This window comes from Zalophus californianus, chromosome 6 (genome assembly GCF_009762305.2).
Source record: "Zalophus californianus isolate mZalCal1 chromosome 6, mZalCal1.pri.v2, whole genome shotgun sequence".
Taxonomy (NCBI): Eukaryota; Metazoa; Chordata; class Mammalia; order Carnivora; family Otariidae; genus Zalophus; species Zalophus californianus.
Window position 1 is genome coordinate 103,564,347 of NC_045600.1, and position 14,602 is coordinate 103,578,948.

Sequence of the window (14,602 nt, forward strand, 5' to 3'; positions counted from 1 at the left end):
TCAGGGGCTTAGCTATTTAATGGTTCAGTGGCAGACCGTAGCCCAGCTGAGCCTGTTGTCTCTTCTGCAGAATGAGGATGAGTGTCCAACACTACACTGGTAGTGGTATCACTTGAGCACAGACGAACTGTGTAGGGTATATATAAATATATATAAATATTAAGGTATATTATTAATATTTTTAATTTTCTCTATTTCCCTTGGGCCTCCATCTCTTGTTTGGGTTGGTGTGCATTAGACTTCTAGTGTATTTCCACAAATGCCTTTCTCTCCTGCAATTAAATTGTACAATGTAGTTTGCCTTAGCAGCACAGGGAGTACATTAGTTCTGGTGGTGCGTGGCAAATTTAGAAATACTGACTTACCCAGATATCAAGGAAATTTGACTCCCTTTATAGGGATTGCTTCAATCAATGTAATGAGAAATTCCTGAATTTTTCAGAATGGATTTTAAGAGAATGTCATCAGCCAAAAAGCAAGAATACATGAAAGTGCATGTAATTTTGAGGTGTTGTTCATATTTTAAAGTCTTTGGAAACATTGTCAACCATTATGTTTGAAAACTCCAGGCTCCTCTCTTGAGGAGATCCGTTTTAGTGTGCTCTGCTGAGCAGAATTCACACAGTAGTAAGTCCAGCCCAGTTGCTTGCTTTATACAGAAATCAGACTTTCAGTCAAGAGAGCAAAATGCCTTAATCATGAGGCATTTATAAAAAGGATTATAACTACTTGCAGGGGTCCAAGAATTTAGAACTATTCTCTGTTCTCTTCCACGTGTGTTTGACTAATAGAACATGCCAGTTCCTAGCAGGGCCATGTATTTTCTCGTTGCTGCTTTTATCATCAAGATCCAGGTTTGCCACCAAAGTCATTATGAGCTCCTGACAGGCTCCTGTGACCACCTCCGCCTCCAGCTCGCAGACGCATGACAGGCTCCCTTTGCATCTCATTCCCCTTTCCCTTGAAGCCACTGCCTTTGTGAGCCGCCCAGGATTTTCTCCACAGCTTAAGGTCTCTCCTCAGTGATGCTGGTGATAACTTTTAAAACCACTCTCTCCTTTGTTTCAAATTTTAGGGACACAGCAGGTCAGGAAAGATTTCGAACCATCACAACGGCATACTATCGAGGAGCCATGGTGAGTGTGTTTTAGGGTTTTGTAACTCTTCAGGTGAAAGTAAAACATGAATATTCATTTGTCAGGTTTCTAGGATCCAAGCTAGAGTGTAGTACAGTGGGGGAGATAGGTTTTGGAATGTGAAAACAAGACATTTAAAGGGTTTTTCTATGTTCTGTGTTTAGTAACTGCATGCTTTGACGTTGGTCTTCATAATGTCCATGAGGTAATTAGCTTATAGATGTTTTGGAACTCCTCCACACTTTCTGAGCAATTGTATATCTTAGTGAAAGCTGGGAGACCAATTAAAGACAGTGACAGTAATTCAGGTAAAGGCTAATAGACGAGAATATGAACAAGGCCGTGCATGGGAGTTGTGGGGTCAGAATTGGGAGATACTGTGGTTGTCGGGCCTACAGGACTTAGTGACTCCCTGGCTGTGAGGAGGTAACTCCCAGGGGTCTGCTTGGGCTGGCTGGTAGGGTTGTATTGCCCTTTATCAAAACAAGAGTACAAGGAGGAAGACAAGGTTTGGAGGGGACAAAGACAACCTTGTGTTTTACTTAGTTGAGTTTTTGGTGACCACACGGGACATTTGGGAGCTGATCCCGGGTCATTGGTCTCCAAAGCACATCTGACCCTCTCTTTTTGGCTTCACCTTGTGCCCTTCTCCCATTGGATCTGTGCACTCTTACCAAGCTGACTCTTTCAGTCCAGTGGGTTCTGGGCCGTTCTGGTCAGCAGGATACTTAAAACATTTCTGCTCTGTGCCAGGCACTGTGGGCTTTCCCTCTTCACCCCAGCCTCAACCCCGTGGCCCAGTTCAAGTGTACTCAGACCTCAGGTCTTGGCTTTAATGTCATTTTCTCAGGGAAGCCTTCCCTGACCTCCCCATCCCCTCAGCCAGATTAGATCCACATTTGTACTCAAAACTCCCCATACTTCTTCATAGCAATTGTCAAAGTTATAACTAAGTGTATAATTATTGGTTTATTGTTTTCTTTGCTAGCTGTCCATGAGAGGAAGGGGCCTTGTCTGTCTTACCCACTGCTGGTAGCACAAAGTATAGTATCAGGCACATAGTGGGTGCTCACTAAATATTTGTTGAATGGACAGACGGATGGGTAGGTCTGGCACTTAATACAGGAGTACGGTCTGGTGATACAGATTTTGGAATAGTTAGCATACAAGTGTCAGTTGATACATTTAGGAGATAGACCTTTTAGAAATACCAGACATGAGGGTCTTTAAAAATACGATTACAATCAATGCCTTTGATTAAACCTGTATAATATTAAGTGTCTGCGATTTATGTAGACAAGATAGTGGCATTTTGATCAGCCCATATAAGAAAAAATGATTTTATTTTTTTAAGGATAAAAATACTTTTAAAGCAGTATGGTTACGATCTTAGTATAGGAGTAAGAAGCAAGACATTCCTACTTGCAATAATCAACTACACAACGGAAGTGATTACCTCTTCTCTCATCGCCATCTCTGTTTTAACTTAAACACTCCTTTAGCTTCATTTGGTGCTGATTCTTACCATGTGCAGTCAGGTAGAAAGGGTGTATCACCTTTACCATAATCACTAATTCATTAAAGGTTAACAGTAAAAAAAACTATTTACGTGGTGAGACAGTGGAAGAATTTATTTATCTATTTTTCCTTCTTTGTACTTTAAAATTTGTGTTATAAATCCCTTTTGATTAAAAAGACAAAATAAAGGACAAACAAAAGGTTTCTGGAGGGTAGGAATACGCTGACATTATATTCTATAACTTTAAATATATGACTTTACTAAATAAAGATTTTTCTTACAGGGAATTATGCTGGTCTATGACATCACAAATGAAAAGTCCTTCGACAATATTAAAAATTGGATAAGAAACATTGAAGAGGTATGTATGGAAAGAGAATGATGATACTAGAGAGGAGTCCTGCTGGGTGCTTGCAGAGGGCTCCTTCTGTCTCTGGAAGAGGCAGTGGAGCTGCTGAGAAGTAGGCCAGGGGCAGGTCAGGCCCCCTCGCTCTGAGGAGCATGGACGGAGTGATCTCTGGTGCCTCCAGTCCGACCGCTCTGTCAGATGGGGAGCTACACACGGAGGAGCAGTCTCACCAAATTTGAAACTTGGGCCGGATCTTGAAAATAATTTAATCAAGTCCCCATTTTATGCATGAGAAAACTGAGGCCGGAAAGAAGAGACTTGCTTGTGCTCCTCTAGCTTTAACATCTGACTTCCAGCTTCTTGCTTTCTGACTGGCAAAGGTCTCTCTCTATTCCAGCAACTTCTCATTTTTCCCTTCTAACATTTTCTCCATTGTAGATAGTTGAAATTTGGTTTAATTCCAGATTGACTGGTATTAAGATTTTTTTTTAATGTCTTTGACATTTCAGAAAGAAATCTCTTTTTTTAAAGATTTTATTTATTTATTTGACAGAGAGAGACACAGAGAGAGAGGGAACACAAGCAGGGGGAGTGGGAGAGGGAGAAGCAGGCTTCCCGCCGAGCAGGGAGCCTGATGCTGGGCTCGATCCCAGGACCCTGGGATCATGACCTGAGCCGAAGGCAGACGCTTAACAACTGAGCCACCAAGGTGCCCTAAGAAATCTGACTTTAAAATCATTTTGTACACATTTATATTAACCTACATGATTTCATGTTTTAAGTAGCTCAGAATCCAGAATACCTTCCTCATTGGCTCACTCAGTACTGTTTTTTCCTTCTTTGACCCAAACTAATCTTTGGAAGTTTTACTTCTGTTTGTTCATGTACAAAAAAAGCCATGAGAATGACTGCAAGCCTTTGGGGAAAAGTTTGCATAGGCTCTTATGCAAACTTTTCCCACCTCCCATCTTTTCAGTTTTTCCCTGCATCAAGCCTTGTGTTGAGCCAAAGATTATTTGTCTTATTATTAAATTTATGGATATGTTTCTGACAGGTTAGGATTTGTCTATTGAATAACTGTATTTTGCTCGGGCTGTTTTTATAACGTATTATTTTCTCCCTGCAGCATGCCTCTTCAGATGTTGAAAGAATGATCCTGGGTAACAAATGTGATATGAATGACAAAAGACAAGTGTCAAAAGAAAGAGGAGAGAAGGTAGATTTGAACTGAAATATGCATGAAGATGGGCATCTATTCGCACTAAGCGTTTATTTTCTTAGTATTACTTAATTATTGATTTCAGTTGGAAAAATATCTGTATTTTAATCCTTTAAAAAAAAAACAACAAAGAGATGTAATCCATACTTGCTTGAATAGTGTGAATTAGTATTCGAGATCCAGCTCCATATACTGTGTAGTCATGACTCATTCCTGAAGAATTTGCTGTTTTCTGGGAGATACAAATTAGTCCTTTTTCAGATTCCTGCAGCTTAGAGTTCATGCTGTTTCTTCCATATCTGTGTGAAAATGCCTAGTTTTAAAGGTCAAGTAAATCATTCTCTTCAAATAAAAGTAATCGGATAGGTGAAGTTTAAACAGTAATCATATTCCAATTCATTATTTTTTTCTTAAGAATATTTTACACCATATTAGATTTAGGTCATTATGGATAAACTGCTTGTAACTCATCAAGCTGTGGATGTCATTTATAGGCTTTTCTCTATTTTGTATCCTGCAAAAAAAGCAAGAGTTTATTACATGTACATATTTACTTCTGTGACATTTTCTAAATTAACTTAGAGGCTTCAGTTTTTAAGTCTTGGAATTTTGCTTTAGCCTTTTTTTAGTGATGCATACAAAATGTGTTTTGTTTTTAAATCTGACTGCAAACTTTTTTCCCCTAAGAACATTCATTTAATCTTGTTATTTTAAATAAACTGGGAGCTTTTTGGGAGTAGATGGAAATAGAAACCAAATAAAAATGAAAGCAGTGAGTACTTGGCATTTTAAGCTTTCATTCTTTTATGTACCGGTTTATTAAAAAATAATGAAAAGTCAGTATAGTAACTGTTGGAGAGTCGTACTTTGGGAGCAGGTGAAAGGGGTCAATGAATCCCAAATTAATGATAGGAGCGAGTATCTGTCTCACGATTTTTCTTGTAAGTATATTAGAGAATAAAGTATAATAGAAAAAAAAAAGAATAACTTAAGTCATGTTTTGAGTGGAAGTGCTGCCATTTTACTTATGATGATTAAGTTAGATGTCTACATTTCAAACACAGAAGAAAGCAAAGAAATTTGAGAACCACGGAGTTCTCAACTAGATCCTCTACCTTTGGGACTTTGAACAACCTAGAAAATGGAAATGCTTTATATGTTGAAGTAACTTGAACGGAATTTAAATGTTTTTGTTTGCCTTTCAGTTAGCAATTGACTATGGGATTAAATTCTTGGAGACAAGTGCAAAATCCAGTACAAACGTAGAAGAGGTAAGAAAGATGTTCGGTGACCTATTATGGGGTAGCATTAGAGCTTAGGTGCCTGTGTTCAAGCAACTCTCCAAGCCTTGTCATTTTCTTAGTGAATGCCTTCTGTGAGCTCCACCTCCATTTTGTGAACTTCTGTGCTTCTGACTTTTATGTGGACCTAGGTTCTTGAATTTCTAGCACCCAGCCCCCACGTGGGCTATATGAGATTGCTCAATTAAGATTCACTGAGCAGAAGGTAGAAGTTCCATTCAAGTTCAGCTTTGCCCTTTGTTCGGGAAGCCAGAAATCCTGCACTCGCCGACCAAGCACAGTGTTTTCTGCTCATTTATCATGGTTCATGTCATCCTATAATAGCCTGTAGCAGGAGAATCTTAATTCCTTTCATGTCTGTACTCTCTCAAGAGAGAATTAAACTGATTATTGAACAGATTCCCTTAGATTAAACATGATACATTGTAACACAACAGCATTTGGTAGAAATAAATGTGTTTATCAGAGAGTAGTTTTAATAAATTTTCAGTAAGTGAATTGTTAAAGACAACCAAATCATCTAAAGTCTTCTAAGAATAGATTTTCTTTACCAAGGGCAGAGTTGTTGATAATATTTTCTTTTTTAAAAACATTTTTTAGGGACTCCTGCGTGGCTTAGTTGGTTAAGGGTCTGCCTTTGGCTCAGGTCATGATCCCAGGGTCCTGGGATCGAGTCCCGCATTGGGCTCCTTCTGCTTGTGCGTGTACTCTCCCTCCCTCCCCCGCTCTCTCTTTGATAAATAAAAAATAAATAAAATATTTTTTAGACTGGTTGTAAAAATGATGCATGTGTGGGGGTGCTTGGCTGGCTCAGATGGTTAAGCGTCTCACTTTGGCTCAGGTCATGATCCCAGGGTCCTCGGATTGAGCCCTGCATTGGACCCCTGGCTCAGCGGGAAGCCTGCTTCTCCCTCTCCCTCTGCCTCTCGCCCTGCTCATGCTCTCTCTCTCTCTCTCTCTCTGTATCTCTGTGTTTCAAATGAATAAATAAAATCTCTTTTAAAAAACGATAGATGTGTGTTAATACATATCATTCAATAAACAGTAATATTGATGGTTTTGTAGACATTTAATTTCTTAGGCTACCACCATTCACCATAACATTATGGCTAAAAAATCAAGATTTAAATGACTTTATTGGTTAGGGGACACCGATCAGAACTTTTTCTTTGTTTTCAATAACTCATTTCTTCAGGTTGGCTAATGGGTGTTAGGAAACAGGAAGCTTCTGCTGATTTATTTACACAGTCATAGAAGAGCAGAAAAATGCTTCCTCTTGCTTTGCCCACAAGAGGATTTCCTTCCGTCAGAAAGAGGGGAGCCTCTTAAGTAGAAACAGGAGAAAATTTGTGCACTGAAATGACCCAGGTAGGGTCGCTCCCACAAAGTGAACTCCATACTCTGGCTTAATGGAGCAGGTTTAAGCCTCTGTTCATGGCTACACCCCGATTGAATCTGTGGCTCAAAGAGAAGCTTTGAGTTATGGAAGCACAGAGCTGGGAGTTGCCCGAGCGGCTTATTCTGACCAGGTATTCGGTAGAAATTAGCAGTTTTTCCAGAACTTTTAATTTAACGTAGTTAGCTTTTCATAAAAGCTGGGATGGGCTTCTTTAGAAGCAGATTCACAGATGACCAGTGTTGACAGTGCAACATTGATAATAAGTGATGATGGTGGTTATCATATTGTTTCTATTCAACTCGATTGGACATAATCCTTCTGCCTAACATCTTTGAGGGCATCAGAAGTCGTTGGGAACAAAGAGACTGACGTGTGTTTAGCATGGAGACAACTGACGACTTTTTTTTTTTAAGATTTTATTTATTTATTTGACAGAGCACACAGTGAGACACAGCAAGAGAGGGAGGGAACACAAGCAGAGAGAGTGGGAGAGGGAGAAGCAGGCTTCCTGCGGAGCAGGGAGCCCGACCTGGGGCTCAATCCCAGGACCCTGAGATCCTGACCTGAGCTGAAGGCAGATGCTTAACGACTGAGCCACCCAGGCGCCCCCCGAAGACTCTAAAAAGAGTCTTGGCTCTGTAGAGGGGGACCTGGCTGGCTCAGTCAGTGGAGCATGCAACTCTTGATCTTGGGGTTGTGAGTTCAAGCCCCACGTTGGATGTAGAGATTACTTAAAAATAAAATCTTTAAAAAAAAAAAAGTCTTGGTTCTGTAGAAACAAAGTAGAGATGATAGGTTTAAAAAATGTTTTGTTTGGGTCAAGACACCTAGGCACAAAATGTCACTGAGATTGATCAGATTTGTCCTTCTATTGGAGCTGATTTCCACAGTGGGGAATTTAGCTGAGCTAAGACATAGAAGATGAAAAAACTCTCAGGTACAAGAGTGAAAGTATTTTGAAAGAGAAGAGATTGGGGGTAAAAGGTAGAGATTTTTGTGAAAACAGATTCTAGAGCTCTAGAGTAATACATAATTATTCATCCAATTATTAAACAGATATTCAGCATCTCCAAGATAAGACACTGCCCTGCTCTGAGGACCTGGAGTGATCTAGAACCTCTGCCCGCCCCCCCCCAGGTGCTTTTGGTATACTGAGGAAGCTACCTATAACTCAAGAGTGTCACATTAGGAATTTGTGCCAGATATTATGTGCAGAAAATATTTGATGAATGAATGAATGATAAGTTTTTTAAAAATTTTATTTATTTTAGAGAGGGAAAGAGTGTGCATATGTGAGCAGGGGGAGGAGGAGAGGGAGATAATCTCCAGCAGACTCCGCACTGAGTGCAGAGCCTGACCTGCGGCTCAGTCCCACAACCCCAAGATCACGACCCAATCCGAAACCAAGAGTCAGATGCCCAACCAACTGAGCCATCCAGGCGCCCCGTGAATGACAGTTTTATAATCCTGGGAAGTGTTTATGATATCACTGAAAAATAAGATAAAATACTCAGGTGTATACTACGATTACGGTTATGTTCTTTTCTCAAAAAGTGTCAAATAATGTTTTATAATGAAATAATGAAAAAGTCTACATTTCTATTTTAAAATATAGACATATATTAATAATTTCTTGGTTTACCTTTAGGCATTTTTTACACTTGCACGAGATATAATGACAAAACTCAACAGAAAAATGGTTTGTATCATTTATAATTTTTATTTTCATTATGCTATTTGTTAAATTTGTTTTCTTATTTTTGCTGTTTATTTATTTGAATAAAAAGGATGGGCCTGATTATAACATATTCACATTGACTCATTTTTTTCCTGACTCACGTATTCACCTGGTTGAATTTTGATTCTTATTTCTGTTTCTTCATGTTTCTTACTTCTGTACTGCGGCTCCTTCCGTTCTTTCATCTGACGCTATAGGTGGTCTTTAATGGAATTCTGACCAGAATAATTAAAATAATAATGGCACAAATTTAATTTTTGCCATAAAATTATGTAGTTTAGTTTTAATGTGACAGATATTTATATCTCTATATAAGTGTGATCATAAAGTTGCTAAATTCGCTTAAATTAGAAATGATGTCAGTGATGAATCATGAGGACCACCTGGAAAGTTTGTTTTCACCAGAATCCTGAATGTAATTGTATACCTTACATTAGCAACTGTTCTTACCTCTGGCAAGAGGATTGCCTATATCAGTATCTTAACATTGTTTCCATCATTACCCTTGAAACTTTACACTCCATTGGCTATAATTTCTCTGAACTGGAAATAGCAGCTCCCCATCTAATACATTATTAATATAAAAGGTGCTATCCTAAAAAATGTGTTTCTCATTTTAATCCACCATTTCCAAAGATACAGATGACATCAGAGCCTGATGAGTCCCCTTTCTAAAAAATACTCTCCTGAATACTTATTTGTGGTGTGGTTTGATATTTGTATGTTTTAGATAATTGGGACCAAACCATGAAACTTATTTATTTCCTTGGTAACTTCATCTTCTCTTTTTTAGAATGACAGCAATTCATCAGGGTCAGGGGGACCAGTGAAAATAACAGAGAACCGATCAAAGAAGACCAGTTTCTTCCGTTGTTCACTACTTTGATGAACTCTTTCTGAGAGACTGCAGCACACCTCAAGGACCCTTTCCTGCTTCTCTGAAAGCACAGGTCAGCCAGCCTCAGAATCACACCACCCGGCTGCAGCTGAGAGCACCACTGAACCTAGACTTCTCGACACAGAATGCCACGTGGATTCCAGCCTTGTGGCCTATCAAGATAACAGGCTCCTTTTTTCAAACATGGAAGCAATGATGTGGAGACATACGGAGGACTTAACTTGTTTTTCCTTTTTTGTCCCAGAAGCTGCTATCTTTTATTTTTCACTTTGCACATCAGTGTTAGCCTGTCCCTGCTACAGCACAGTCTCAGACTCATATTTGCACGCTTATGCCTCATGAATTCGAGACAAATTTGTGCGCTTGGGATGTTTGAAAAAAGTAAAACATTTAAAGCAGAGCTTAACATACTAAAAAGATGTTTGGTCTGGGTCATGTGGCCAAATGTTACTGCATTGATAGAATTTTTTTAAGGGCTCTAATTTGTGATTTCCTTAAATAAGATTCATTAAATTCTGATAAAAGTCATCTTAAAAATTCATTTAAAATTGTCCGTCTATTCGTCAGAGGCCACAATTCCTTTATTTCTTCAGATTGTTTAGAGTTTTGTTTCATTCCTGACCTTTTTGCTGGAGAGTTTGGGTCACTGAATAAGTCCCTTTTTCAATTGATTACCTCTCTCTGATCAATAGAAGCTACATTTGGAAATCACCTTAATCTTGCATTTCCTGGGGTTTGTATTTACTATTCTTGCCTATGTATGACCTGTTGTAACCATGCTGTTATCAAAAACATAACATATTTGAACATTGTTGTCTAATTGTGACAACTTCTTGAGCTGAAATTTTACATAGGCAGAAAGATGTACCATTTATGTCTTATTTTAGCATCTTATTGTGGTTCTGTCACATCAGCAATGTAATAGATGCCCAGTATATTTTTTCTTAAGTTCACTCTTTAGCTTGCTCCTTTATTTGTAATACCCAGTCCCTACTGTGATCCCTGTCTGCAAGAGTCAATAAGTATTAGATTTAGATTTTTGTCTGTAGAAAGCATACCTATAGGGAGAGAGATTAACTTGTTGATATAAATGTAATAGAGATAGCTCTTGGTAATGGTGAACAGAATGATTTTTTGTTCTGTTTTTATTTGGACTTTTTTCTTTTTGTTTAAACAAAGGTAATTAGACCTAGTGCAGCCTCTAGGTAAAGTCTTGCCTTTTCGTTAGAGAAAATAGGGGCAAGGTTTCCATTTTAAAACAGCTGTTGTTGAATGCGGAGAACCCAGTTCCATCTGTTCGGGTTTGTTCTAGAACTCGGTCCAGGCATTTGGGCCAAAGCCAACCAAAAGCTTAGCTGCCTTTCTCACCAGACACTGGTACTGGTATACCTTTTGTAGATGAAACCTCCACATAAGGAAAAAAAAAAGCTGTTTAGCGTTAACTTATGTGCCAAATTCAGATCATCATGTTGTTGTTGTTATTCTAGCCTTCAGTGTCATAATACGGAAGGGAGTAATGAGTAGGTGATTAGGGAAATGAATTCTGTCAGTAATTATTCTTCCTGTTAGGCCTTTTTTGTTTTACGAAGGTTACCATCATGCTTGATAGTTGAGAGTGAAGATGAAAATGGAAATGGATTGCTTGTTACCACAGAGCATCCTGCTTCAGATTAAGACGTAGCATTAGAATGCTTGGACCAAACGTTTACTACTTGTTTGAAAACTTATGTACAATTTAGCAGCAGCAAATATACCAGAATGATTTTTGATGGATACACTAAACTTAATGTTGACAAATTTCAGCCTTCTTGATTTTTTTTTTTTTTTGTACTTACCTATAGGCCTACAGGCACCTGTTGGTGTCCCAGTATAATCAGTAGTTGCTTGATTGAAAGTTGGTTGTACATCTACCATTTTAAAATTAGATACATTTTTGGAAAGAAAAAAATAATTTCTTAGAAACATCTTGTATTTACTAATTTTCTGAAAAAGATCCAAGCAGTTACATTTTCTGAATGGTAACGAAGTACTTTCTAAAAGGCAAGTGCTATGACACCATGTATGAATGTAATTCTCCTAGTAATTTACCTCTGACTATTTGGTGTCTTAACACTTTGGTTTATATCTCAGGGGTTGTCTGCAAACCAAAACTGACATATTCTGTGGTTAGCTTTTTTTTTTTTTAAACACATTGCTTTGCTTTTGTTTCGTTCCTTCTCTCTTCTTTTGTCTTATGTGGGTTAATAATTAGTCTCCATGAACTTCCCTTTGAAAGAGCCTGTAAAAGTTAGATGAGTCTAAAAGTGCTCTTTGAAGTAGCAGCGATTAGGGGGTATATGCTCTGTTATATAGAAAAAAATCATCCTTTGCTATTTTCTTACATTTAGCTTTGCTAAATTGTATATAATTTGAGCTAAGACCATAGGAAATTCACTTTCTGCATGGTAAAATGACCCAATAAATATTCCACTTTGCTTAATAATGTACATAGAGTGCATTATTTTTTCTATTTGTAGATGAATTTAGTGACAGATTATTGTCTGTTCCCTGCTGAAACTGAAGAAATCTAGTTTTGTGTGAACATGTTTGTGGTCTTATGGATAAGGTACATGAAGACTTTTGCAGCAGTATTCGTGGTTCAGTGGCCGCACTTTATTATCAGTGTGCTAATTTTTTGACAATGATTGGACTAGACCTTTTCACCTAGAGTCTGAGGAGATCAGACGCTGAAAATGTGCTGTAACTCAGTAGCATGTAAACCAGTTGATTGTAAAACGTTTCACTGGGAATTTATTTTAGCCATGTTTTACTTCATACAGATTATGAGAAAATAATCCACCTGTGCATCAGTTAGGAGGTGCCGCAGGGTTTCTTACTATTTACATGAACATTTTGTGCAGTCTTTGTTATAAATGTTCAGAAGACTATACTCTTTACTTTGAAGGACTGTTTTTTAATTATACCTCATTTAGCTAACTAGTATTCTAATACCTGGTAGAAAACCGGTGAGCCAGCCTTTAAGCATCCAACACCATTAAGATTATATGTTTTGTTTTGGACTAAAGACATCATTGGAAAAGGTAGGAGATAGTTTACTCTAGAATAGAACATACATGTCATATCCACTAGTGCAAACAAGGTATGATCTCCCTGTCTCCATTAAGCAATTTAGCTGTGCAATATAGATGAACGTTTGCAGAAATTTCTAAGTAAGAGATTATAACTCCATTTTACAGATTCTGAATGCTGAGAATCTGTATTAAGACTTATAAAGTTTTTCCTGTGAACAGTAAGTGATGCATTTAAGCAGATTTTTTTTCTAGTTCATGACTTAGCTTTCTTTATAAATTTAGTACTTAATCTTTAAAGATGAGCTTCTAAGCTTCAAATTTTAAAACAGCATTTCATTATGTTGGTTTCCTTATCTCAGATTTTAAGCACTCATTTCTGCTGTCAGGTTTTTTAGAATTTTTCTTTTAAGAGAAAGGACATTCCTTTTTCCCTCCTTGTTATATCCAAAGAAGGGAGGGAAATGGAATGTCCAAAAAAAAAAAAATGAAATTCCTTGTCCTAGAGGGAATATGCTAATAAAATTTTTAATCCCAGCACAATTTTACAGAGAATCAGTCTTTTTTTTTTTAAGACTAATAAAATTAATGGGAGTCCTGTTCAGTATGAAAAAATTCTAAATGAAATTTACAGAAGTGAAAATCAGCAAACAATTATTTTAGGGATATTTTCAAATTTTACTTCGTTTTTTGAAATGCTTGTGCCATATGTGATTGCATCTCTTATTGCCAAGAACTAATAGAACTTCTTGTTTCATTTTCTTACCTTTTTAAAAATGTGAACTTAATTATTATAATTCATTCCTACGGCCTTACAGATGGGTTTTATTTTGTTTGTTTGCAGCTGACACTGCAGTTCCTTCAGGGCAAAATGCCATAAACTATTTGACTAAAATCATGCCCCTAATGGGAAATATCTAGTTTTTCCATAGAATTATCCTTCTGTGTAGGTTTCAGCATATTTTATTTTTGCTTCAACAGCTTAATGTGAAAAGCTCCTGCAGATAAAGTGAACCTGTCATGTGGTTAATCTTGTTTAAGCCAATTCATTAACTGTATACTGCTACTGATGCTGTGGTTTGTTTTGTTTTGTTTTTTAAATGGATTTTATTCCAGGTGAACTTTTTTTTACAATAATGTTCGTCTAAAATAAAAACTACATAATGAAAATGCTCATGACTCTGAAATGAATTGTACATTTAAAAAATGTGTCTTCAGATTTGCTAAGTGTATGAGTCAAACTGCGGTAGGCTTGAGATACTTTAGAAACTTAATCTGACTTGGAGTTTTTAAAGACTCAGAAAAATGGCTGGATCTCCTGCTCATACCTAGTTCAGAATACATTGAACTGATTCTGTTACAGAACTGCAGCCTTAAATTGATCGTCCTTCCCTTCTTAGTCCTCCCAAGTTTAGTTTCTGTTGTTTGGTTTTTTTTACTTCCAAAAACCGCAGGCTGGGGCCCCAGCCCTGTCGCTGTTCCGACAGTGCTTGTGCATGTTCCCGGTCGGAGCCTTTTGCGTTCATCCCACCACCATTTTGAACCTTCGCTGTTCTCAAGCTTCCCACTTCTCTCCCTCTACTCTTGGTAGACAGGTCTTTCACCTCCTGCCTCTCAGACAAAAGCATCAGTTAAAAACAAGGCTCTCAGCCACCTCTTTGTGCCTAATCCATAGCCTACCATGGGCCGGCACCCAACACCACCCTCATCCTCACTCCTTCCTTTTGGGGCAGCAGCATCCCTTCTCTTCTGTGCCTTTCTCACCACGGCCTCTTCTCTGCACTCAACCTCCCACCTCTGCCCTCCAGAGAACTCGCGGCTCTTTCTCTTCCACCTTCACACTCTCATCCCGTGTTACACCTGTCCTCTCAGCATCTCAGCACCCGTAACACTCCAGCTGTTGGCCTCGTGTCTCTCTCACCTAATGCCCTTTTTCCTCTTTTCCTGTTGTAACTCAGCTTCTTCAAAGAGTTGC

The 14,602-nt window shown here is 38.2% G+C and overlaps 1 protein-coding gene across 2 annotated transcripts in view; it reads left to right on the forward strand.

Moving 5' to 3' along the window:
- RAB8B (RAB8B, member RAS oncogene family) overlaps positions 1 to 13,799 on the forward strand; it is a 57,558-nt gene extending 43,759 nt beyond the window's left edge. Inside the window, exons 3-9 of one of the 2 annotated variants that reach the window (XM_035727979.1) lie at positions 1,076 to 1,136; positions 2,939 to 3,016; positions 4,131 to 4,220; positions 5,429 to 5,494; positions 7,980 to 8,057; positions 8,570 to 8,622; positions 9,455 to 13,799. In XM_035727979.1, coding sequence (XP_035583872.1) covers positions 1,076 to 1,136; positions 2,939 to 3,016; positions 4,131 to 4,220; positions 5,429 to 5,494; positions 7,980 to 8,057; positions 8,570 to 8,599 — 403 coding nt within the window. In that variant the 3' untranslated portion in view covers positions 8,600 to 8,622; positions 9,455 to 13,799. The remainder of the gene's footprint in view (positions 1 to 1,075; positions 1,137 to 2,938; positions 3,017 to 4,130; positions 4,221 to 5,428; positions 5,495 to 7,979; positions 8,058 to 8,569; positions 8,623 to 9,454) is intronic. The other variant, XM_027570412.1, reaches the window with a different exon arrangement.
- Positions 13,800 to 14,602: the final 803 nt, after the last annotated feature.